At 37.8% G+C, this 26,144-nt stretch overlaps 2 protein-coding genes across 4 annotated transcripts in view; both read right to left on the bottom strand.

Moving 5' to 3' along the window:
- The window catches only part of LOC306759247 (arf-GAP with coiled-coil, ANK repeat and PH domain-containing protein 2-like), a 48,492-nt gene extending 41,102 nt beyond the window's left edge, over positions 1–7,390 (bottom strand). For all 3 annotated transcript variants that reach the window (XM_079244819.1, XM_079244817.1, XM_079244818.1), the window contains exon 1: positions 7,005–7,390. In XM_079244819.1, the coding sequence (XP_079100945.1) occupies positions 7,005–7,057 (53 nt within the window). In that variant the 5' untranslated portion in view covers positions 7,058–7,390. The remainder of the gene's footprint in view (positions 1–7,004) is intronic.
- A 2,966-nt stretch (positions 7,391–10,356) lies between these two features.
- On the bottom strand, positions 10,357–24,420 carry ppp1r2 (protein phosphatase 1, regulatory (inhibitor) subunit 2). Its single transcript, XM_079244566.1, has 6 exons — positions 24,068–24,420; positions 16,808–16,915; positions 16,498–16,581; positions 14,620–14,729; positions 13,014–13,181; positions 10,357–12,125 (listed from the first exon to the last, which is right to left on the bottom strand). Exons 1-6 carry the CDS (start codon positions 24,196–24,198, stop codon positions 12,106–12,108), a joined length of 621 nt encoding a protein of 206 aa, XP_079100692.1. The 5' UTR covers positions 24,199–24,420; the 3' UTR covers positions 10,357–12,105.
- Positions 24,421–26,144: the final 1,724 nt, after the last annotated feature.

The raw sequence follows: 26,144 nt of genomic DNA, 5'->3' as shown, positions 1-26,144 counted from the left end.
AAAACCTCATTGGCTGTTGGATCTATTTAACATAAGCCAGGTGTATTGGAACAAGAATATATGGATATATTGCAGGTTGTAAGACAGCGGCCCTCGAGGACCAACTTCAGACATATTTTATTGAACCTTATGTTTTGTTTTATCAGTTATAAAGTCACAATGAACCACATAAATATTGTAGGCATTTCTAAATAATGAAACACTGATGTTTATATTCTGCTACTTAACAGCAAAAAAAAGCATTAAAAATGAACAAATGCTCCAAAGTTTATATTTATTTCCCATGGCTTTACAGTGTGTGATTTTACCAAACAATCTATTTCATGATAAATCAAAATCACCATATTTGAAGAATTTTATAGCAATAGGGGGAATCTCCCTTTATGATTAAGCTAGGTTGGAAAACATAAATTCCAGCACAACAATAAAAGTAACTATAACATATGATTACTAGCTTCTTAACTATATTAAACCATATAAACTGGGGAACTACAACATCCTGGGTTAAGTGTTTGGGTGTGAGGGTGAAGCTAAATAAAGACAAACGTGTGGTATAAAAGAGGGCTACAGCCAATGAAAATGAAGAAGGAAAATAAAAAAGCCACCATGAAAACCCACATCAGTTAGAAAGAGGCCAATTCAGCATCACCAAGGAAATGTTTGGATCTTGGCTCTCTGTATGATGATCGAGAGCACGCAAAAGGACACTGTTGAATGGCGTTTGCCAGACAGAGACCCACAGTACTGCATGCCAAGAACCAATATCACCAGTCTGGGAAAAAAAAGGGTCCAGTGGCCTAAATAAGTGCAGACAACAGAATCTTAAACTCTGCCTTATATACATCTATATACCAGCACTTTCTCTTAGAAATCCATCATCAATGACACAGATTTGTAGAGAATTTCAACTCTGAAATCTTTTGGCTTCTAAAAAAAACTTAAAACACTTCAATAGTCTTAAGCATCCATCATTTTAAAGAGAAGTTCAAGTTAGAGTGGCTCTTTTGAGTAAACATCCACATAAAATAGTGTTATTTTTGCTGGGGGTGACTAAAACTCTCACTGTCAACAACCAGCCAACATAAAGAACACATATGGCCAGAGCAGTGAATTAGTACAGCGCCAGATGCCTTAAAATGTTTGACAAAAACAGACAACTTATTATTCTGCAGTGATTCAATGACCACACATGAAAAAAAACAAAAAAACAAGTGCACCTCCTCTGGAGATCTGCGTGGCTGTTGGTGGCTAGCCAGCAGCCTGCATGCTTTGCATGCAAAAGTGAGGTGGCTGAACAGGTTTGTGATTCACACAGTCAGCTCAATGGAGTCTTCAAGGGAACTGCAGCACACAGTGCAGCACTTCAGACATAAGCCGACTCTCTAAGACCATCTGGTCCTCACAGATTTTTGCTGTCATCTAATTGGAGGATTTTCCAGTGTGGACAGACTGAAATTTCCTTATTTGGTTTGCAATCTGTATTAGTTGTAGTTAGTTGGTCAACAATTATATTTTATTATCATTCAGTGCACTAAGTGATCAGACAAAAATAAGGTGACAACCTTGAATGCAGAGATAATATCCGGCAGATGTTTATCATGACTATCTCACATAATATTCTTCCAAAATTCAATAAATCCATCTAGAGAATCATGGAAATCCAAAATAAAAGTGAAATTAATCTTTGGTTACAGACAAAGTATATTACTCTGCTCCCAAAGTGTAAGTGCAACATAATTTAGAATCCAACACAACAAATGTAATGAAGTCATAGAAAGCTGAAAAGCAGAAAAAAATTATATGTTCTTTCTAATATCCGTAACAAAACTACTAGCTGGGCATAAATGGGATTGTTCCACTGGACTGAAACAACAGTGGTGAACAAGGAAAAACAATTAGGCACTGTGAAGCTGTTACTCTGGATGGAAATGTGAAGAATGGAGTAAGCTTCAGTGCCATGACGTAGATCCTGTAATTGTTACAAAGTGTAGCAGTAACATGCCGTGTGTGTGTGTGGGGGGGGGGGTCCTGTTGTGGTAAAACCCCACCATCTGACACATATCAACATCAACAAGATGAAGTCATTACTTAAAGATAAACACTTACAAGCTTTGGGGAATTCTCCCCAGTGTCGTAACAGTTAAACTTGAACATTAGTGAAGGATCATTTTGCATTTGGTATACATCCTCGGGTGTTTCTATGTCACTTTCATGTTGCAGGAAGGAAACACTAAGGAGAGGGTGGAAACTAAAGCATTTTCAGTATCTACAGAGACGAATGTGGAGTGAATGGGATTGAAAGGCTAATCTGTTTTGTTGACATTATGCGGGGAAAAAAAATCTTTAAAAAAAAAATAATGCCAGATCTATGAATTACACTTTTAAAACTGTTCAGCCCTCTTTTTTTTTTTAAATGCTGTCACAAAACTTATTCTCTAGAAGATGAACCGGAACAATGTCACAGGTTAACAAAACAACTGCTGAAATGTCACTGTTCAACAGCTTCAAAGAAAATATCTTGCCACTGAAGACAAAATAAGGATACATTTGAAACTCAATTTATCTAATTGTATTCTGCACCACACTTAGTGAAATACAAAGTATAACTGGGTTGCAGCACTACACACAGTGCAGTGCTGTTCCTCACATTGCCTTAGCCTTTATTAATGACTATTAAGAGGAAATTAACCACAGCCTAATTAAATCAAAAAGCAACAAGCCCAGCATCCTCAAGATGCAGTCCCCTGTTGACTTAATCAAGCTGTATCTCAGTTTGAATGCTTCTTATCAGGCTCTGGGTTTTGTATAAGACACGTCTTTCTGTGATCTGCTGGCTCTGCAACTGCTGTCAATGACTCAGGGGACTTCATATGACGGCACTGGGCCAAGCTTGGGATCAGCTAGACCAATCTGGAACTTGATATTGCTTTTTAATGGTTAAGAGGAGAATGAAAAACGAGAGCAATGTTGTTGCCAATTACAGAAATTAGCTCACTTCTGGGCAGATTATGTCTTCTAGGTCTGAAAAAGATGTCCATTCTGCTCTAATCTTTTAAGGTTATGCTTCCTTTTGTGAGTCATTGCATTTTGTAATGAACTCATGTCTATTCCAAGGCCTTATTATTGTTTTTAAGCTCCCAATACAGCAAAAACAAATTAAATCTGAAAAAATTTAGCACAAGTTGTAGACTTTGCAAATACTCCTGCATGATGGAAAAACTAGTGTGAGTAAAGCCACAGCAGCAGAGATTTTTCAGCCATCATAGTTGAAGAGGAGCCAGGGAAAGCTCTCGAGATCAAGTTCTATGTCTATTCTCAAGTGGAAAACTAGGCTACTATGGTTAGTGCCAAAAATACAGATTTTTTTTTTCCTCTTTGTTTTTTGTTTTTTTTGCACTGGTGTATCTTTCCTCCAAGCTGATCACATGGTTTATAACTGAAGACAGTTTCCCAACTAAAGTGAGGATGAGAGTAAGAAAAAAAACATGCGGGTGTGCCAAATTACCACTTAAAAACAACCCTCTCTACATTTGGGGGCTCCATATTCTCTGGCGCACAGTTGAAAGCAAACACTAAAATGGAAACAGATGTTGAGCAAGTGAGAGCGCCTCCATGCTGGTGTATATCTCATGTTTTTATTCATTCTCTCCTTTTCTCACATACTGTCTTCCTTTCTGACCAAACATAACGAGCAAGGATTGAAAAAAAACTGAGAATAAAACTGTGGCAGCCAAAGAAGAAAACTGTGCTGTGACTGCCTGACAACTACAGACTTGCTTAAGAGTTTAAGACAGGAAACATTGACAGATGGTTTTCTAAAAGAGCAAAGCTTACAGAAAGTATTAGTTGGACATTGTGGGAAGTGGCTTACTATCAGAGTCATATTATTAACCACAGAGTGCAGTGTTCATAATGTTGACATTCAGTCAGCGTAGTTATCTCATGTTTGTGAACCGACTGGCAAAGAAAAAAAAAAAAAAAAAAAACATAAACTGAGGATGTGGTTGCTTTAGTGAATTGGTTTGTTGAGCATCACATACAGTACCTGTCCACAAAATTGAAAATATTTAGAACAAACAATTTTGGTTATTACTACAGTATCATTAAACAGATATTAGGTTTTTCTCACGAGAAACTAGATAAGTATGCAGACATATGACTGAGTGGGAAATAACATCTAAATATTATTTTAAGTTTGGATGGTCCACATACATCATAACATACACTTTCCTATTATAACCTGGTAAAATAAATGTAATATAACACTTATAACACTACTGTGTGTCACAACAGGGCTGACTATACACAAACAAATACTTCAATATATGGTACTTGTTTAGATACGTCAACAAGGTCTGCATCAACTTTTCATTCATGTTAAAGTGTCTGAAATACTCTAATTGTCTGTATGATATTGGTGTCATAAATGTTGATATTACAAGATAGTGAGGAACTTATTGTGCCAGTCCTTTGGCATAAATCTCAGCACAACACAATAAGTGTCCAAAACAAATCCTAAAAACAAGCTCGTCTTCACGTTTCTCATTTAGTTTAACAGACTATTTAACACATAAACATATTTACTTCAATACCACAAACAAACTAAAATATTTATACATGCATGCTTGAATCATGTGCACAAGTCTAACATATGGTCAGATATAGAATTACAAAACTACCTGAGTCAGAAACAGAAACATGACTGTGCATCACCAAAAGAGGGGCAGACAAAGAACATGTGGGAGATGTGAGCCAAGAGTTGCTGTCTTGTCTTGGTGGCAAGATAAGTACCTCCAAAACCTTTATCACCCTTTCAAAATGAATTAAAACAAATTACTTGAAAAGGTTTTTATAAACCTTATGGTTTCGTGCACAACTAATACAAGTTCTGCTATCATTTTGGGAGGAAATATTTTTCCCCCTATTTTATTGTGAAACTACTGGAAAATAAAACTATGCCTCAGCCTCTGAATACACCAGACTTAAAAAGAACAACTACTGTACTGGTGTCTTATTTGATGTGGTGCACATGTCACCTCAGGCTGACGCTTTCACAGATTTGCAAGTCATCCTTGCTGCGTGCACAAATTCCCCTGCATACCATTGGGAAGCTGGCTTTTCAAATGAGCAATCGAATTTCTCAGTTTCAGTGTATTATACGTTGTTTGTATACATTGTAGTCATAAAGAGGGTTTCAATGAGATGAGTTTTATTCACTAGAAGTTCCACCCAAAATATCCCATCTTGAAATGGGATATTTGTAATAAATTAGTAAAGCTGACTGGTAGCTCTTTGAAATGTCCAAGATCTAATCCACAGTTCAGATCAGACCAGCAATGGCCAATTTTTCTGTGAACAGTGATGAAAGAATTTTTTTTTGCAAATGACTAACTTTCAAAAGGTGTCAGAAAATCCACAGCGGTGTATCAGAAATGGAGAGAAAATAACTAGTAATAAGGGTCAGTGTCGATAAAACAATGCACGTTTACCACAGCCTCCGTCTGTGGTCTGACCAAAAACTTTAAGTCTCTGATAGAGCCAGCGTCAAACTGTCTGCAGTGACTCAGCCCTTGGTTATCCAAAAATGTCAAATAGGCATTCATATAATGATGTTAAGAAGGAAGAGAAAGAAGAAGCTACAGAGATGACAATGTTGTGACAACGTTTAACAGACCGATCATCTGTCCCAGTTTAGGTTTGGTCAGATCCATCAACTGCACTGGTCATCTAATGACATACAGCTTATTAAGTAACACAACTGACGGGTTCAGCCCCTGGATATGATGCATAAGGAAATACTCAGAGAGAAAAAAAAGCTCAATTTTTCTACAAACAACTTTCTAACATCTGTTCCTCATTTTGTTGGGAGAGGATGCTGCAGCGGCAGAATGTGGGGGTTGACAGAGGAAAAGGGGAGGGGGTGGCTTTCTCAAAACACCAGAGAATGCAAAGCAACAGAGGAGAGAGAGCTCTGAGGAAACATGCCATTTTTCACCTCTCACACAACTTGAAGAAGTGAAAGGCAATAAATGTGAGTGATGATGTCAGAAACGACAACGTTGTCGAGGATTACATCATATGACCAACGCTGGAAACTCATTTGGACTCCAGGGGGTCTGACCCATCAACTGTGGCTGAAAGATTCAGCTAATGTGTCAATTGCTTACAACAAAAATTGAGAAATAACTTTGATAATTATTCAGTTGGTTAAGCTTAAGTTGACTAAATTCAGCTGTACTGTGTGAAGCTTTTGACATCTAAGAACTAAACATTTTAGATTTAGTTACATCTATAAAATCCGAAAAAAAAACCAGAAAGTTGCACATAATAAACCTGGCAATCTAAGGTAGTAGTTTTGGTCAACTTACACTGCATTTAGAGTAATACATACTTAAAATATTCTCATACAACACAAATATTCTCATATAACTAGTCATGCGCCCCACACTGAAAATGCTGAGAGCTGGTTAAAGAGAAAATTATATACCACTATGGTACTTAAATCTAGTTTATATGAAATTATATATATGTATAAAACATTTTTTGAATAATATTAGACTGTATTGATTTACAACTGTTAAATAATTTGTACATAACAAAATTATATTAACAAAAAATCGTTCAATTACACAGTAACTAATTATTCAAAAGGATACAGCCATTCAATGCCATGCCAGTAAAGACTACTGGTACAGCCTGTGATTTCCTGTATTCATATTTAATACAGTTTCCTATCTTTACATTATTTATATACAGACAACAGGCGGTGGAGCAGTTCTCCTCTCCACATTTGAGATGTGTGAGTTTGTGTTTGGTTTTCCTGCCCCACCAGCAGCCTCCCTGGCTGGATCCAGCTCTCTTAGGGACAAAAATAGAAAAGTAGCAGGCAACAAACAGCTAGCTGCTTGCTGCTGATCAGCGTGCACACAGCTAGCTGCATACTTTCCCCTGCGATAGATAAAATAACCTCTGAACAGGGCAAAAGCTTTCATGTCATCACTCACCTGAATCGTGGAGAGTCTTTCAGACATTCCTCAAAATCCACAGTTATCTTCATTTTGTCGCAGTGTGTGAACCCGCAGACCTGTGCTCCTTCTTGATTAAAGCCAGTAATCCAGGCTCAGTCTTTCTGGCTAATTAGCTTGTTTGCTAACGTTACTGTCCCTCTGTCCGACCAGCTGGCTCCACTCTGTCACCGCTCCGCTAGCCAGCTAGCCTCAGAGGCCAGCAGTTACGATAGAAAAGTCGCGGGACTGCAATCATAAACGACGTTTGGTTTTCCTAAATACCTCGCAGAATTGCCACAGAACTGTTTCAGACGCAGCGGTCAGTGCTGAAAACGGAAAGTGCGGTCCGGTAGCTCGGTCATAGCAAGCAGCGGGAGAGCAGCTTTTCTTCAACTGCTCCAACACAGAGAGATCGTCTATGAGTGAAGATAATGCTCACTGGACCGTGCGTGCGAACTGCTCGTTCAAATTTACGACTCGACAAAACAACCAAACTTGCAAATGTTTTGTAAAGCTTTCAGACTCTTGTCATCGTGCTTTTCGTGTTAGTTGTGAACTTTTAGTTTTTAATAATAACAGAGCGACTAAATGGGCCCACTTGCACCACCCGAGGGGCATAGGAGGTTTTTGGGAGGGGGGGGCTGTCCAATTCTTTATATTTTTATTATATTTTTATTATTAAAATGTTGTTGGTTTGTTTGTTTTTTTACCAAGATGCCAAAAACAATAACAATCACAGTCTCAAACCAGACTGAAGAGAGTAAAAATATTTAAATGGTTAGCCAAATAAAGTGGGATGTTTGTGTGTGTGTGTGTGTGTGTGTGTGTGTGTGTGTGTATATATATATATATATATATATATATATATATATATATATATATATATATATATATATATATATATATAATCAGCTGTTTTACCTTTAATAATTGCTTTTACTGAGTATGGAAAGCGATTAATGTTGGGTTTTTGGCTTTTGGGGTTTTTTTTGTATTGGATGTGCTTTAAAAAAAACAGACTGGTTGAACTGCAAGTGACCATTAAAAAAATGGGTCTCTGTCAATGAAGCTCAAAACACATTCAACTTTAAACTTCTCAAAAATAACCACAAACAAACTTAAAATCACTCATAACCAGGGGTGTTAAAGCAGGCCAAAAAGAGACCCTGAAACAAAAACAAAAAAAATGGACTAAAAATTTACCTGGCCAGTCTCAATTACTCTAAAAGCAGTAAGAGGGGTGGCAAAGGGACATGCTTTACCATTTTGGTAAAATGACTGTGAGTGATTATTTCTTCTGGTTCCTGTTGTCTCTATAATATTTCTTTCTGCTTTTAAAGTTTCTTTGCTGAAAGTGACCAAACAACTTAAAAGTGGAAAGTCTGTCTTCATCTACACGATCTTTGTGTCAATTGACAGGCGCTCCCTGATCCATTGGACTTAACCCAGCAACCCCGTTTCTTACTTTCACAATACTCTTCTGACGTGTAGCGTCTGCATCTGTTTCATAAAAACAAAATAGGCGTAAAAAGAACAAATGTATTAAAGAATGAACATTTTGTCCCGTAAAGCTGACACAAATCCATTTGTAAAGCTGCTGTGTGACCGAAGGAGGCACTAAATGATGCGTTCACGCGTTGTGAACATCACACAGAACCAAACATGCAGGATAATCTGAGAACACTGACTCAAGCTTGATCCCATTAGAATGACTGGACAGTGAGGCTCTATTGCGTGAACGGTGACATCTGGTGGTACAAGAGAGGAATCTCTGTTTTTATTCTACCCAATATGACAATGGACTGGCCACTCAAAATATAGATGCGTGTGTATTTATTAGGTTACGTTTTTGCTCTTGCGTATCTGTTTATTAGCAACTTTACGCAAAAACTAATGATTCTTATGACATTTGTTTTCCAGAGAATGGGTCTTGGTCTAACTTAGACTTCTTTAAATTTTGGGCATAATCTAATCACCATCTGGATCCAGGAAACTTTCTTAAGTAGTCTTTGTGATTTCAAGACAGGTCAATTGTTAGCATATATGCATACAGCCCCATAATAAATGGTCGCAGTGGTTGCCGAAAAATATATATTAGTTACCAATTGGTATAAATAAATTTGCATCTGGCAAAACTTGGGAGATTATGATCCAGAGCAGGAAAAAAAATAGAGCATCTTTACAAATTTCCTCATCGCAAGAAAACAAATGAAGATGTAAGCATGCAACACCACAACACTGCCAAGACACTGTGGGTTCATTATCAACTAATCCAGAAATCGAGTAGTGTTTACATGTAAAATGAATGTAAGACTATAATGTAGGGTAGATATCAGAGTGAAGCTATATTTATAGATGTGACTATGCCAGAGTGCCACTCTAGCTAGATATTTATGCACTTGAGAATTTATTAACAACTAATGTAACAAAGTAGGACTCACATGTTTTAGATTAACCAGGTATAAGGCATGTTTACATGAAAACTTGTAATCAACCATATTTAGACATACTGTTTGCACCTTTACTGTCACCACCAAATTATTTGACAACTAGAAAGTTTTGTATGTTGTTTGGGATTTAATCATCAGATACTCTTGGATCTGAGATCAGCTTCACTTGGATCAAAGATAAGAGGAAATTGGAGCATCTTTCATCTACAAATGAATTTAAAAAAAAAACCACTGACACCAATTTCTAACAATATCTGTTTAATAATGGGAGACAAAAAAACAAAACAAAAACAAACAGAGCACACAATCTGGTAATTAAGAACATGCAAACAGGAAATTAAAAAAAGAACATGAATGTGACACCATCGTTTTGTGACACAGCAGTCATGGGACTGCTTAACAGTCTTTCACCCTTAGATGAGAAAAAGTGAAAGGGATGAGATGTGGGTGTGTGGAAGGAGGGGGTTATGAGGCAATAAAACAGGAAAATAACCAAAAAATGACCATGGAGCCTGTTCATTTTACACACATGTACATAAATACATTAGAGGCACATTTGACAGGTAATACCCATTTATGGGATAACTTTCAACAGTCACCTTTTCTACCAAATTATAAACTCTGTTTCAAAGAGAGGATAGCAGTGGTGGGAAAAGTTTAGAGGAGTTTCCTTCCAACTACAAGGAAAAGGGACAATGTAAGAAGTCAAACTGGTAGTTTTGATCTTTTGCATTTCCACAACACAAAGCTCAACACTTCCAATCACAGTGGGGAGTTAAAAGGGTGCGAGGGGAGGTAAAGAGATGACACGAGACAAAATCAAAAGTTCCTCCATGCTTTTTCACTTTCAGGAATTGTCAGTCACCATCGCGACGCATATCCAAATCCCAGTTTAGTAAAAAAAAAAAAAAAAACTTCCATCACACTCCTCCAGTAAACTTCAGTGGATCAACTCCAACGTCCTCTAACACAAATCAGTAGCATCTATGCATCTTCACACGATATTCACAAGCTGTGTCGTGCAAGAATCAAAGCGGTTCGGCTAGCACGGAAATCAAAGCAGGAGAGAAATCTATATCACTCCAAATTCCTCCACACAGCTTATAAATTCTGTCTGGTGAAGCTCAGATGGGGCGTTGAGGCAGACAAATTATCAAAAGAACAGCGAGTGTTGGTTTCTCCATGAGATACTTAAAGCTTTAACTTTATTAACACAGGAGCTTCTGTCTACCAGACATCGTTTTATCAGTAGCATACGCTTAACTTCAGCAGCAACATTTCAATACTGTCCCTCCTTCCACCTTCTAAAACCTTATTTACCCCATTCTGACCAGAAAACACTGAAAACTGACCGGCTCGTCCTGCATAAAACAATCGTAAATGTAAAAGCAAAAGATGAGGAACAGTTTCAAGTACCAAAGTACCAACCAGTGCCAGATTTATTAAAAGGGCTTAATTTTGGAAAATGCCTTGGCTTAGGCTATATGAGATATACATGTTTCTACATTTAAAATCAAGACGCCTGTGGGAGGTTTTGCCACTCCAGATAGACAGCAAATACAAACTTTTTTAGATTAAAATTATGTTGAGACACTACAGGAAGTGGTTCTCAAACCTTTTCTGTCATTCCCATTGTTCAAAGGTTGAGAAAAATACATGATCCTCTCATCCTACATTAAAGAAAATCATTTTAAATTGCGCGTTTGATATGGAAAGGATGAGTAGAAGAGGCTTCTTCTGGCTGGAATAACGTGTTTTATAACGTGTTAGCGTGTGTTTATGGCCAAATTTGAAGCCCTGCTCATCACTGTCCTCCAAACTCTGAGAACCACCGTGTTGCAGCATGCACAAGTCGTTTGACAGGAGCTGTAAGGCATCTTTTAATAATGGTGTAATTAAGACTGACGGGCTACTTTATGTTCCCGAAATTACAATATCATGCCAATATATAGTTAAATATTCTTGTTTTTTCTATCAAAGCTTTCAAACTGAAAATATGAACAGAGAAAACAAATGAACTGGTAACCTTGTGACTAACTTTTATCACATTGTTTTTGGTGGAAACAGGATGCATCATAGTGGCAATCACAAGGAAAAAAACACAACAAAGCTTTGTGAACTGCAGCCTGGGAAAATGTTGTCATGTCTCAGATATTCATTTAATGAGGCTGTGGGGTTTCCCCAGGCTTCTTCCAAGAATGAGTGCTTACTGGGCCAGGAGGGAATCCTGGTTTTCCAAATATTTACTTCTTATTTATTCAATCTTTCATTTTTCTAAAAAGACATCGATCCTCCCTTTAGAGAAAGGATTGAGTATTCAATCCAATGCAAGTCCAGAAGAGGTGGGAGAAAGAAATTCTTGGTAAAAGACGAAGAAGGACAAGATACAGTCTTTACTTGTATGTTGTACTGATTCCTGGAGTTGGAAAAAAAAAACAACAATCTGTGTTTTTGGAGATTATATTGCACAGTTCTATGGAAAAGTTGACAGACAAGTGATGAGGAATTGATTGGCTGTTGAGAGATGTTATATGGGTGGTGAAGTTGTGTTTGCTGTATGGCTCAGCGCTGAAACACAGAGCTCAGTGGCACAGTCTGTCTGGATCTTGTGCTGACACACAGGACTGAATGTGGGAGACAGCCCGCATCTACGAGTCCAAAGAATCAACTGAAATAAGAGACACAACAGAACAGACATTGTGAACATATTTGTTTCTGCTTCTGTTAAATCACGTAAATAGGAGTAAAAATTTAAACTGGTCAAGTTTGAGGCAATAAAATCTGTTTAATGTCTCAGAGCGAAAACTCAATATGAAGTCCTGATTTTAAGGGCAATCAATTTTTTATTTACTAAATATTTACTATATATAAATTTTTACTAAATCAGTAAATATGAGACATTTTCTGTATTAGGTTAGTATATTTAAAATCAGTTTTTTTTTTTGTTTTTTTTTTTTTTAAACGGCAAAGTATCATATCCACAAACTAAAATAATATATAAATATAGCCATCATGCGTTTGAATTTAGTTTTCAATCAAGTCTTTCTTTCTGGTCATTGCAATCTTGATTCTGTTTTTAAAATAACTGTGCAACAAAATAGGTCAGACAATTTGCAAAATTTCTTGTAGGTTGACAACCACAACTAACCCTGAATTTAAGTATAACCTGTTTTATTATCAGTTAAAACTAAAAAGCTAAATGAAAACCATGCAAAAAGAAAAAGAAATGTCACTCTCTGCTGGTCATAAGAAAATATGCAGATTTAAAGCTCTTCTACATTACCATGATTATATCATATTATATTATATTATTCAATGCTTTTGACTGCAATGACAACAGTGGTTTCTTCCTCTGACAATCCATCACGCATCATAAATTGCAACAATATTCACACTGACAATAGCCAAATTCAATATTTCTTTCCATTTCACAGACAACTTGCTGCTTTTCCCATTTTCAACCAAAATGACATTCATACACAGAATCATTTTCCACAAGAACCTGCTTGAATAATTTATCCTTAAGTGTGAAGGGACACAGTGTCCCTCTCCTTACCTTCCTGGGGTGGGTCAACACTGATCTCCTCCGTCTCCTCTGTGTCATCCCTCATCTCTTCATCTTCATCATCTTCCAGCTCACTGGCAATAAGCTGGCGAGCCAGCTTTATGTTCAAGCCCTCATTGTAGTGCATCTTTCTCATCATCTGAAAATGCTTCTTTCTGGCTATGAATTGAGAAGAAAAAATATTTCAATATAAGACACATCTTTTGCTACATTGGTTAGCATTAAGCTAAAAGTATTAAAACAGGAAAGTGGTCTATATAACAAATGTCACTGAACTGGACACTGCTGCATTCAAAAACACACAGTTAGAGCTTCGCCCATTATGAGGTTACAAATGTTGCCCTGAATGTTTGGCAAAAACCTGTTACAAATATTCACAACTCAAAGTAAACTTTGCTCACTTCATTTAAACGGTAAAGAGGGAACGTCCATCTTGGTTTCATGCATTTCCTTCTTAAATACTCAACCACTGGAATACAAGCTTCCTACAGTGTTGTTAATATTCATAAAGGACTATGTTGGTGTCTTGTATGCATGTGTACACTTCTGGGTCAGGTGGGAAAAAAAAAAGCTGAACTGAAGCTTATATAAGAAGCGTTTATGTTTCCAACATGTTTTAAGACGACACAGACCCTTTGAACCCAAAGGACAAAGGAGGAAATATTGCCCATCACACAGTTAAAATAACAACACCAGCCTTAATAATTATTAGCAATATTAAATTATAACAAACAATAATACGAATCCAAAAGATCTTCCATTATGAGTAACCTAAAGATGTAGTACCCCTTGCTTAAAAGAGGATAATTTAAAGACTGATAAATTTGACCCTTTTCAGCAGATGCAGTTTTATAAACTTCTGAGTAAAACAATAGATTTCAGAGTTGAAATGGTTAAAATGGTTGTAAAGGCACAGATCAAAACAGATACTACTGACCCCACAGGAAGCTAAACATGTTTTTAAACAAAAAAAATACTTTATAAAATTCATTTTCTCAGGATACAGATGGGATCTTCTAACTGTTCTCCTGAACAGTCTGGATTTAAACATGAGATGTGAGCAGATAAAGTAATTTACGTTGTAAAAGCATAGTTGGTGACTGAATATGTGTGTTTTTGTGTGTGAGCTTTTCAGGTTGACAGACACCGCTGACCAAAGACAACTATACATGTGAGCGTCAGCATGTCAGAGTGTACCGAAAGCAGCAAGGTCAGGGATTAGTCTACAGCTATATGACAGAGTGTGTGCATATTTCTGTGTGTGTAACTTTGTCTGGAGGGCGAGTCAGGAAAAAAAAAAAAGGTCACCAACACAAAAAGCACTTGAGCTTTTCAATACTACAGAGTGGAGGGGCACACGGGACCGTGTCACCCTCACAGCTGCAGCGGGCACTTTGCAGGAACATGGTGGGTATAAACAGACAGGTGAACCGTGATCTAACCTTCACAGAATCATCAACAAGAACTCATTCTGTTGATACGATACGCATCCTTCTCATTCAGGACAAGATTCACCTCACAACGTAAGATCATGGTTGAAACTCAAATAAATGAAGGAATCAGTTATGGATAAAAGAGGCAAGCTTAAAAAGCCTACCTTGTTCCTCTGGAGTCAGATCCTCTTCCTCCTCCTCACTGCTTTCCTCCTCTTCTTCTTCCTCTTCTTCTTTCATGAAGCGTGGCTCCAAGTCCTCAGCTGCCACCAGCCTGAAGTAGAAATAACGACAGTGTGAGAAATCTCAGCTCGTCTCCTTTTCATTACGACAACATGAAATGAGTTCATCGTCACCTAGACAGATGAGCTCATGCTCCTCCACTTGCTGTGGAGAGATGGAAGACGTAAAAAAAAAAAAAAAACTGACTATACAAACTGACATAGAATGAGCACAGATGGAGGCATATTAGGTAAGGTGGAGGAGAGAGTAGGCAGACTGTACAGTGTGTGTGTGTGTGTGTGTGTGTGTGTGTGTGTGTGTGTGTGTGTGTGTGTGTGTGTGTGTGTGTGTGTGTGTATAATAGCTCAATCCCTTCTCGCTCCCACACTCAGAGCTTTAACAGCGTTGGACAAAATGAATAATGGTTTATGGCTGAATGGATGGAGCTGAATACATGGAAGTGCCCCGGGGAAGCTCCCATTTATTGTACTACTGATCTCCAACCAACTGGCATGATGCAGCCAGATAGAAGACTGCACACATCACTACGGTTTCTTCTGTATGGATGTGGATGGAACAGCGAACGTAAAAACAAGCAGAATTAAGAATAAGGGAAGTAAATTGAAGAAATACAGAGTTTAGGAAAACAATGCAAGAGTGGATGGTAGAAGTACAGACTAACAAGGCAGGAAAGGAGCTATGTTGCTGTCTGGAGGGTTCGGAGTAAAACCATGAAAGGCACTCACTACAGATGCAAACAAAGGTGACTAATTGACTTGCAAGCCTGAAGCTAATCACTTTCCTCCGTGTAACACACACTTCAACTGTTTTGTCCAATCCCAGCATCAATGTTGTTATGCAAGCACACTGGCCAACAGCAAAAACACTTCACAAGCTACTCTTTTTATCATCTTGACAACAACTCAAGAGAGGCAGATAACATTAATACAGACAGAATTTTATTACACAAATTGTAAGAAATAATAAAACGTTTAGTATTTGTTTAATCAGTGTAAAGCTGAGCATCAACAACTTTAAACAGTTTTATTTGACCATTCAAACTGATCACACATTAAATAATGTAAAAAAAAAAAATTAAAAAAAAATGTTTTCAGCATGTAAAACGTCTTCAGAAATGCTCTTGTTGCCCTAAAGGTTGGCCAGATTTAGAGCCATTTTCTCCCGTGTTTCCTTGGAATACAAAGCTAAAGGGAAAAACCCGTAACCCCATTGTTTACAGATAAAATACTTGTGTGGCAGAACTAAAAAACAATGAATTTCCATGTAAACAAAGAAATATCACCTCACACAGTCTGAGTCAATGGCCTGAAATCTGATCACACAGATGGCTGGAAATAGTATTTGTGTTATGTGCAGAATATATAGATGATGGGGTCAGCAAACTGAAACTCATAATGTGCACATACACAGTGGTTTTATTAAAGCTGCAGAACAGTAACCATAAGGCTTTATTTGTAAAAGTACTGTAAAGTAGCCAATGAGTGCCTGAAGGACATCAGCAGCTGTAAACACACCCTTAGAAGTTGTTGATTTACAACATTCCCACTGAAGGACACGTTTATCTGCGTGTGTCATCAGGTAATCAGGGTTACATCCGGGAGCACAAAAGGCTTCCGTCATTTCCAGGTTAACTTACACATCTTCCTTTTAAAATAATTCATGCAAAACCAGAAGTTGAGCAGCAGTGCCTGTGCCTAACCCAGCTGACCATGCTTTGATTGCATCGCTTCCCCCTCTTTCCACCAGTGCATTGGTTTGTGTATGTGTGTATCAACACACGTGCATATTCTGATCCTTACTTTGATGCCAGGTCATCAGCTGCAAGTCCGCTTTGGCCTTCCGAATCACTCAGCGCCCCCTCATCATCATCCTCTCCAACCATCCTGAAGCAGAGGACAGACATGACGACAGAGGTTATATCGAGGAGAGGAATGAGAGCAGGGAGTGAAAGAAGGACAGAAAATAAGGCCATGACAAGTAAAAAGAAAGTTGTCTGCAAGTACTTAAGACACACTGAGGTGTCTGTCTCAGAAGGTCGAAGTAGGACGACTGTTTTATTTCTGGATCAATATGTTCGCTATCATAAACCGTTCATGTGAAGCTTTTCACCTGTTGTAAGGCGTGCTCGGTTCGTCTATCTTCATCAGGCCGTAATCTTTATCAGGTGGATGGTACGTTGCAAGGATGTTCATCTCATCCCATTTCTGGGACTTCTTTCTGCGTTGAGTAAAAGAAAAAGACATAAAAGTGAGACTGCTGTGTGCCAGCTAGCAATCCACCACACGGCCCACAGATTCCTCCAGAGAGAGGAGAAACCAGATATAATCTGGGACTGAGCGTGCTCTAGTTTTAATTCCGACTGCATTATTTCAGGAAGGCCACGGACAAAAGCCCAGAAATGTCATCAGCAACTATGTGACCTCTGATGACTCTCAGGATGCAACCCAGCACGAGTCACGGATGCGAGGGAGGGTTTTGGGCGGGTACAGAGGTTGATCAGCTGGGAGTGAATAAGGTCAATGTTAAACAGGCTAAACTGAGACAAAAAGCTTTTTCCAAGAGCTGATTTTTTTTTTTGTTGTTCCCTTTCCCTCTTGCTCATCTGTTTATAATCCCCCAAAATGATTCCGTTCACATCTGGGGAATGAAGGTTTCACCTTAACATGCTCTGCCAGGGGGCTTTGAGTAAAATTACACTAATCCTTCTTAACCTTTCAAATCCTTAGATGGGGCTTGAAGTATCACGTGCATGTGCAAGTTTGTGGATGCAAAATTGGAGCAGTGCGCCCAACTTTTGCCTGCATGTAAACCTGTGCAAGTAAGGAAAAAGCTGGTAACTTGCAGTGTGGCCAACTTAGCGACTCTGTTGCTATCCATGCCAAATATTCAGGCACATTAATTTTATTTATTTATTTCGCTAAGTGACTAACGACAAATCTATTGACCTTTTCTGGCAGTCCCTCCCAGCTCCAGCCGCTAGCCTACAATCAGATATCAATGTCCATTAATATAGACTGAAGACGAAAACATTTGAAAAGTTTAAAAAAGCTTTACTGTAGCGTGCTGTAGACTTTTACAGACAGGGCTGGACATGTTGATGAATTAGAATCACTGTAACAAATTCATCAGTTAACAATTATTTTCTAATGCATTAACACAGTTTTCACTTTTTCTACTCTGTTCAAAACTGGCTCCTAATATACAGATAAACCACTGGTCCCATCATGAAGGTACTGGCTGGGGATGGCCTTCCTTCTACATCTCTGTTGACCCCTGCGTTAAGCTGTCACCCCAACACAAAAAAGTCTGTGAAAATAGTCTCAGTCATGTCCTTGTGCTGCTTTGCTTTATAAGACATAACCTCTGTGTCTACAACTGTGCTCCAAACAACTGATGATGTATGGATGAACACTGAAACATCTTTTGTTTTAGACAATGATGTCGCTGTCTCATAACCACTGACTATTTACAAAAGCAGGCGCTCTTTATTTTTTTCTTTTTTCATCTTGGCTTTTCCAGTTGGTTAACTCCAAGATAAATGCAGAGCTAATAACATGTATTTACATGTTTACAAAGCAGAGGGAAGTTTGGGGGGGAAAAATGTCTTTGTTGTGTTAGCATAAATTCCACTTTAAAGGTAGAGTATGTAAGATTTTCAATATTTCCAAGATAAATGAACTAATAAAATAACTACAATCATAATTAGAAAGTTTTTTGAACATGTAGGCTCCAGTCTGTCCGTATTTGATGCGTTATTAAAATAAAAATTTAATTAATGACAAATGACAAAAAGCACTTTTTTTTTTACTGATAGGCAAACATTTAAGAAGGGTCTTTGTCATTAAATAAACTTGTAATTTAATAGCACATCAAATATGGACAGACTGGAACCTACATGTTTAAAAAAAAAAAAAAACTTTCTAATTATGATTGTAGTTATTTTTTTAGTTAATTTATTTTGAAAATATTGAAAATCTTACATACTCCACCTTTAAGACCAAGAAGGACTGCTCATGTGATTTTACATACTTTTAAATTTAAAAAAAAAAAAAAAAAAAAAGTTTCTACTGCATCAAAATAAATGGGAAATCTCTCTATTTTCAAAGAAATATTAAAATCTTGACACTGTTGCAGCTTCCTACAAGGAGGAATTAGCCCAACATCTTTCAACTTTAGAAAAGTGAAAGAATATAAATTAACTGCAAGATTTTCTAAAACTATCTGAGGCAAAAGATTGGAAAGACTTTAAGAGTTAACATCTGGAAGAGTGAGTGAGTAGGAAGTCCTTCATTTGTCGGCATGTGTGTATCTTTTTTTAAATTTTTTTTTTATTATTACATAACTGCACAATATGATCTGGAAGCTCTTTCCTACCAAACAGCTGTTGTCCCTTAATTCACTCAGTTCATCACCATAACTGCAACACGATGATGAAACACCTGCCCCTGCAACATGAAAAAAAAAAAAAAACAAACAAACAAAAGAAGGAGCATCAACCACTAGTCCACACTAAATATAGAGCTCTACCTCTTACGTGATGATGACTACCTCTCCAGGGTGGTCAACAGCTGGCAACATTACGCTTCAGGAAAACTCATTAAATAGAGTGAGTCATCAGTGAGAGCTGAGCTGAGCTATCAGGTAGCATAGTCAGAGGACAGTGAGGAAAGGTCCAGCTTGTAGTGCTACACAAGAGACCGGACCCACCAGTGGGCATTGGTTTCACGTTGGAGGAAGGTGTCCATGGTGATGCGCAAAATATGCTGCTTCCACACACTGCATCCAGCTAAAAAAGAAAACCAGTGCCAGCATCCGTCATGGCGACGGGCTTGTCAATTTTACGTGCATGCCTTCAGTCTCACAGCTTGACTTTGGGTTGAGTCCGACAGAAATAATCTTTACAGATTTCTTTGGAAATCTGTAAATCTCATGTCAACAAAGTTTGTGCAGTGTTTTGTTATGGGTGATCCAAGTAGACTAAAGCTACAGATGACAAAGCAGCCAAATCCTGCTGCATCTACGGACCTCATTATGTTGCATTAATTCATTTAAAAAAATATGCAATCGTGACATTTTCATGACTCCCTTTATAGGATTTTTTAAAAAAATAAAACTGGCTCTGTATTCAAATTCTTTTTAACATTTCATCACTGCTTCTTTTGTTTTTTCTATTTTGTATTTTCAAAAGAATTTTAACAAAGATGAATCACTGCTCGCTCAGGGCTGTCATCGGAAAGTACACCCAGAAATTACACAAAGTTTGGGAGATGGCAGGCCAGATTTAGAGCCAAAACTATCTCTTAAGCCCTTGTCATGTGTCCAGGCTTTAAGAAAAAAGTACATCAGAGAATAAGTACTCCAATAAAGAGCCAAGAATACAGACTGAATTATGACAACATTTGAACTCTTTAAGACATTGGTTGTACCTTCAGCTGTTTTACAGATAAGAGGACGGCTGCGCTTCTCAATTAAACATTTAATTTTACATGCAAGGTAAAAAAGGTTTTATTTCAAGTTAAAGAAGGTCGCCTTCATAGGTGTTGCTTCAGTAAAAGTATCCATTTACTGCATCCTGAATATAAGAAATAAACAGCAGAGAAAACCACTGCATTACTCTTTGACTTTGTCATTCCTCGTCTTTCAAGAATAATTTCAATCAACACCTGCCAATTCCAACCTGATCTAGTTTTCATAAGTATAGAAGCTTTCTACTAATTTCTGCCTGCAGTTGACCTCATCTAACCTGAATAGGGGAGGGTAAAATGTCTGGTTGGTTAAAACCATGTTTGTTTGTCTAGATTATATAAAGTCAGATTCAGTGCCTGTCACTCAAACTGTCCACCACAAGCCAGTCGGGTGAGGATGAGACGCCCAAAGACAGTAAGGGAAAGGTTGAGTTTCATGCATCCATGAATTATGAATGACAAGGTGTGGGGCTCATGCATCACTGTTAACTAAATAAAAAGTGGCTGATTGAAGGGGTAACAAACAGTGATGGTGTCAAGTGGGTCGAGGAAAGTGGCCAACGCCATACTTCGCCTTACAGTGCTGAGAGAAACTAGCTGGAGCTGTAAGGAGTGTAAATAAATGGAACATGTGGGGTTTTATGCAAGGCAAATTTCCTAAGTTAACATGGAACATGTTTAGATCCTGCACTATGTCAGGTTAAAAATGTCTGTTTCTGTATTTGCAGCAGTCTTTTACTTACAGGTCATGACCGTCTCACCCCAAAGGAGATAGGAGCACATTGAGCGTATTGGGGAGCTTCAATGAAGCACAGTATATTGTTAGATTCCTAAATAAAAATACATGGTGGGAAGCTGAACTGTCTAAACACAGAGGCAGTCAGCTTGTGTATTAGTAAGACTAGTTCTGGATATCCTCAGCGTACACTACAGCAACCTTCGAGGGCAATTTGATACTTTCCATCTAACAGAGGCTGACGGAAAAGGAAGCATGTTTGGAGTGCTGTAAGAGTCAATCTGTGCACTGCAGCATTAAACTGTGGAAATAACACATTTTGCGCTGTTGTGAATAAGTAAAGGTTTCAAAAGTGCAATTTTTTGTATGCACGCCGTCTAATCAAAACCAAAGAGGCTCTGGCAATACAGTTTTAGCATCTTTCAGGCTTTAGATTCCAAGAAGAAATCTTAAATCAATACTTAACATGAAGATTTAAGAAGTTCACACCTTAACATGAAGGAAAATGTCCAGATTTTTCCATCATTAGATGACTGCAGAGATTATCTTAATTTCCCCTTGATTTTTTAACATTTAACATTAAAAGAAATGAGAAATGAGTGTTGTTTACTGACTACTTTCTCGAAGATTTATGGCATCCTTCTATAATAAGTTTTACTAAAAGCAAATATAAATCTTTAAAAATGAATACATCCATGTTTAAGTTAATAGTCTGTTCATGCATTTCATGATCCCCTTCTGATGGTTATCTGCACTTTAAACGCAAAGCTGAAGATGACAGCATGACATATCTCGGTCAGTCCTTGTGTCCCTTTGAGGATTTGATACTTGGCAGTACACAGGATCCTCCCTATGTACTATTCCTCTATTTCCTTTTCACTGAAACAGACTATTTTTGTAATCATACATAAAAAAAAAAATTCAAGTTGAGAGAGGAATTCTCAAATTACCACCATCCGTCAAGTGGCCTAATTCTTATGCAGGAGCTCAGAGGATTGCTCATAATGACTGGTATCAACAAGGGGATATATGGATGATATAAAACTACAACAACAACAAAACTGGTGATGTTCTCTGAAGTGTCTGCTCAGAGACATAGAAAGATGTTTTTAAACTCATTTAATTGATACTGCAAATGAAAATCAAAATATTTGTACAATAACAATTATTTCTAATTTGCATAACATTTTTAAGGGATTAAATGCTTTAAATGGTTTACCCGCTGAACCCAATAGGCAGAATATTCAGCACCCAAAACTTAGCAGCATTTGATAGGTGGGTGGCAAGACGTCTGCAGACAAGCTCTCAAAGCATCGCATGTTTAATTATAGACTTAACCAGTGTGACTAATTTTAAAGCCATTTATTGGAAACACACTTTCAATTGTAATATTTAGGCAACAGTTTTTCAAGCTGAAAACTTGACAATGCTTCAAACTCAAAATGCACCATACTGTTTCTTCATGTACGCACACGCAGTCAGCTACAGATTTTAATTCCACTCACAGGTGACAGTCTCAGTTAAACTGATACAAATTAAACTTTTTATAATTTTATAAATCATGCCAGCAAATTTTCTTATAAATAGACTAATTCATCATTTACGTGGGAGATTCAGTGAAATATATGCTCGGCATCAAAGGCACATGGGGCCATTTTAGATATTGAAAGGTTTGTCTTGAATAAATTAATTCTTTTCCAGGGTCAGATAGCTGGCAGCAGGAGAACAGAGCACAAAAATGGCTTTGTGGAGATTTGGGGCGTTAAATCAAGCTGCAACAGCAAGTGTCACACTGAGGGATGTAAATGCAAAGAACAAGACAAGGCCAAAGAGCCATACAAACAACCAGCTCCTGTCACCTCAACCTTAAGGAATTGGGATGAGACAAGAAAACAGCTGATTTAGCACTTCTAGGCACGATTTGCATGAATTATGGACACTATAGGACACAAGTAGACTTGTGTTCCCTAAACTGAGAGACAGTCCCCCCACCCCAGTGTACTTGGCCTGCAGTGCTCTTTTTGACCTAATCTGTATATCACACCATGACATTGAACACACTTGATATTTTAGTCCTGCATCGACTACGGGGAGTGGTTATATGAGCTGTCATCCTGGCCAACATCAAGAGGAAGGTAGTCCAAAAATCATGCCATTCCCTTTGGCAAAGTCTTAGAGGCTGGCCAAAAGGGTAGATGGGATGTTTTTATGGAGCAGAGGTTCAAATAAACAAAAATTCAGCAACCAATAGGGTGTAAGATTATGTGACAAATTCCAATTTGTTAAAACATACAGTAGTCTTTTTTTAGTGAGAAAGTGCAAAGAAAAACGGAAGAAATTTTAGGACCTGCTTTAACTGCCCACTAATATCTTTAAATGGACCTGTAAAAACAGAGATGCTGAACGTCACACATTTTGAGAGTTTGTGTTTAAAATCTGTTCATTTACAATATATATGTATAGGACGGTTATTCTTTGTGCCTTTTATTTTAATTAACAAACAAACAAGAGTCTAAAGAATTATCACTAACGTAACTTGTAGCAATCATTTAGTATTATTATTATCAAATGGGGCTAACCACATGCAAATATAATCTAAATTGAGATCGCATCTTTGAAATTTCATTTATGACATTGTGAAATACTTCATGTATCCAGGAACTGTTTATGGGTTGTAATACAACATATTGTACTGGTGACAAGTTTATTCAAACTGCAATAGCTTAGGCTCGTCGTTGTTTCTATAAGTGGCATCCACAATTTTACATTTTTTTTTTTTTTTTAAAATATATTCATATTGTTTTATCTTCGTGAACATGAAACGTTATCGATGGTTTGATACCTCTGGTCAGCACCACCACTCATTAACAACCGCTGCAATCACAATCAGTTAGCTAACGAACAAGCTAACCCCAATGAATGCTTTCCGGGGGTGAAAGGTTTGCTTTCAGCCACAAATATTTTGGAGATTATGCTTATCATGGGAGGAGGGATAATTTGCAATTTGCAAGAAACACCCAGAAAGTTCTGCTACAGGCAGCAGACACTTCTGCTCGCGCTCTCACTACCCGCCAGAGAGATGTCAGCAGAGACAGGCTAACAAGTGTTTAGCTATCGTTAGCTAGCTTTACAGGGTCCCAGTCCTCCATGGATAAGCAGAAAACTTACTGATGATCTTCTTCCGAAAGTCCCAGGTCGTGTTCGGGGTTCTCTGGCAGTGGGTCGCCGGACAGCGATTTGACGCTTGAGCCGCTGTTCTTATTTTTCAGGATGCCTTTTATCGGTCGGGGAGCTGCCATTCCCGCACACGCTGACGGTCAGACCCGACTGGCTTTTAACTACCGAGACTCCTCTTAAGCGATTTATGATTCCGTGATTTATTCAGTTGATATCCCAGAGACAAGCCTGATTTAAACAAGCACTCCTTCATAACTCAGTGCTCCTCCCTAAACTCTGCAGAAAGCTGGTAAAGACCAAGAGCAAGGCATGCTCCGTCGGGTTTGCATGTCTATTCTCCGGTTGTTCACTAACCAGTGAGGAAATGGGACAACAGCGCTACTAGTGGGTAGGCTGAAATGAAATTATCGCGAGATTTTACAAACTAGTTTTCATCCACTCCTTGGTTGCCTTCAAGAGCTCGGATATTTGTAACTCAATAATTTAATGTGTTTTTTGAACGTAGGCATTTGTGTTTTCTCTTTTGATATTTTAGCAAAAAATCGTTGCATGAATGCGTTAGTTTAACAAAAATGGTGCATATGTGACGGTAAAATACCTTTTAAAAAACGTAAAATACATTTAAATACATACTTCACAAAGAAAAATTTTACAGCTTTTAAAAAAATGTTCTTCGCTTGATTTTGTCTGTAAATAACACAGTTTAATTTTAAGTATTGTTCATGAACAATCATTCTTGCCTGTTCCATAGAGTAGATTTACCATCTAGTCTTTTCAGGTACTCATTTGAGCGTTACAACTAGAGGGTAAGTCCTTACTTGTGTCTTACTTGCTTTTATAAACCATCAAATCTTAAAAAAGCATTTGTAATATAAGATTTGTACAGTGAGAGATTTGCCTGGCCACTTGAAGACAGAGGTTCAATATTACATTAATGCTTTAAGTCAAAGATACATTCTTCAGATGATATAAATCTTTGGCATCCAGACAGTGTTTCAGGCAGTCGTGAGGTTCATTACTGCTGGACTTATGGGTGGCAGATGTACATAGCATCCAGATTCACGAGTATGGTTCCATGAGTGGGCATGCCTCCTGGCCAGTGCTCGTGCGATGTTCAGCTGCTTCAACCAAGGTTTCTCTGTGAAGGTACTGCACCAGCAAAGGAAAATAAGAAGAAAAAAGGGAAAAAGAAAATCAAACTTCCGTTACATCAAAATATCTTTTGGAATCCTCTTTTTACTGAAATACTACTTTTGCTAAGCAGTTAACTTACATCATAACAATACTGAAAATGTCTGCGAAAAACTAAATTCATGACTGCAACTAATAACATGGATGGAGAAGAAAAGTAATGGTGTGATCTGTGACTCAGTTTTTCATGAATATCTATTAATTTTTTTTTATTTATGTTTTTTTTAAATTAGGTAAGATTGTGAAGGCTCCCTGGTTTAATTCCCAGCTTCGAGCTCTAAAACAGGCATCAAGGCGTTTGGAAAACAGATGGCGTTCATCAGGACTAGAGGAGTCTCACTTAACCTGGAAAGAAAGTTTAATCGTATACAAAAAAGCCTTACGTACGGCAAGAACAGCTTATTATTCATCATTGATAGAGGAAAACAAAAACAACCCTCGGTTTCTTTTCAGCACTGTAGCTAGGCTTACTAGGAGCCGGAGCGCTGTGGAGCCATGTATTCCTTTCTCACTTAGCTGTGATGATTTCATGTATTTTTTCAGGAATAAAATTGACACTATTAGAGATCAAATTCACAATACTCTTCCTTCTACCTATAATGTTGAGCCTGTTGTGGTCTCCGAAGCATCCTTAGAACCAGGATCTGACTTGTGTCTAAATAGTTTCTGTCCTGTCCAACCCTCTGAATTAACTAAAATAATAGCTTTATCTAAACCATCCACCTGTATCTTAGACCCTCTCCCAACGAGCCTCTTTAAGGACATTTTCCCTTTAATTAATACATCACTACTAAATCTTATCAATATGTCTTTAGTGACAGGATATGTACCACAATCATTTAAAACTGCTGTAATCAAGCCTTTACTTAAAAAGCAA

Source organism: Telmatherina bonti (genome assembly GCF_933228915.1).
Source record: "Telmatherina bonti genome assembly, chromosome: 8".
NCBI lineage: Eukaryota > Metazoa > Chordata > Actinopteri > Atheriniformes > Telmatherinidae > Telmatherina > Telmatherina bonti.
This window is presented reverse-complemented; position numbering and strand designations above follow the sequence as displayed.

Coding starts and splice junctions, on each gene's coding strand:
- ppp1r2 (XM_079244566.1), bottom strand. CDS start 24,198: ATGGCAGCTCCCCGACCGATAAAAGGCATCCTGAAAAATAAGAACAGC. Junction 16,916..24,067: donor CTTTCGGAAGAAGATCATCA/GTAAGTTTTCTG, acceptor TACTCAACGCAG/AAAGAAGTCCCAGAAATGGG. Junction 14,730..16,497: donor GCTGATGACCTGGCATCAAA/GTAAGGATCAGA, acceptor TTTCTACTTCAG/GCTGGTGGCAGCTGAGGACT.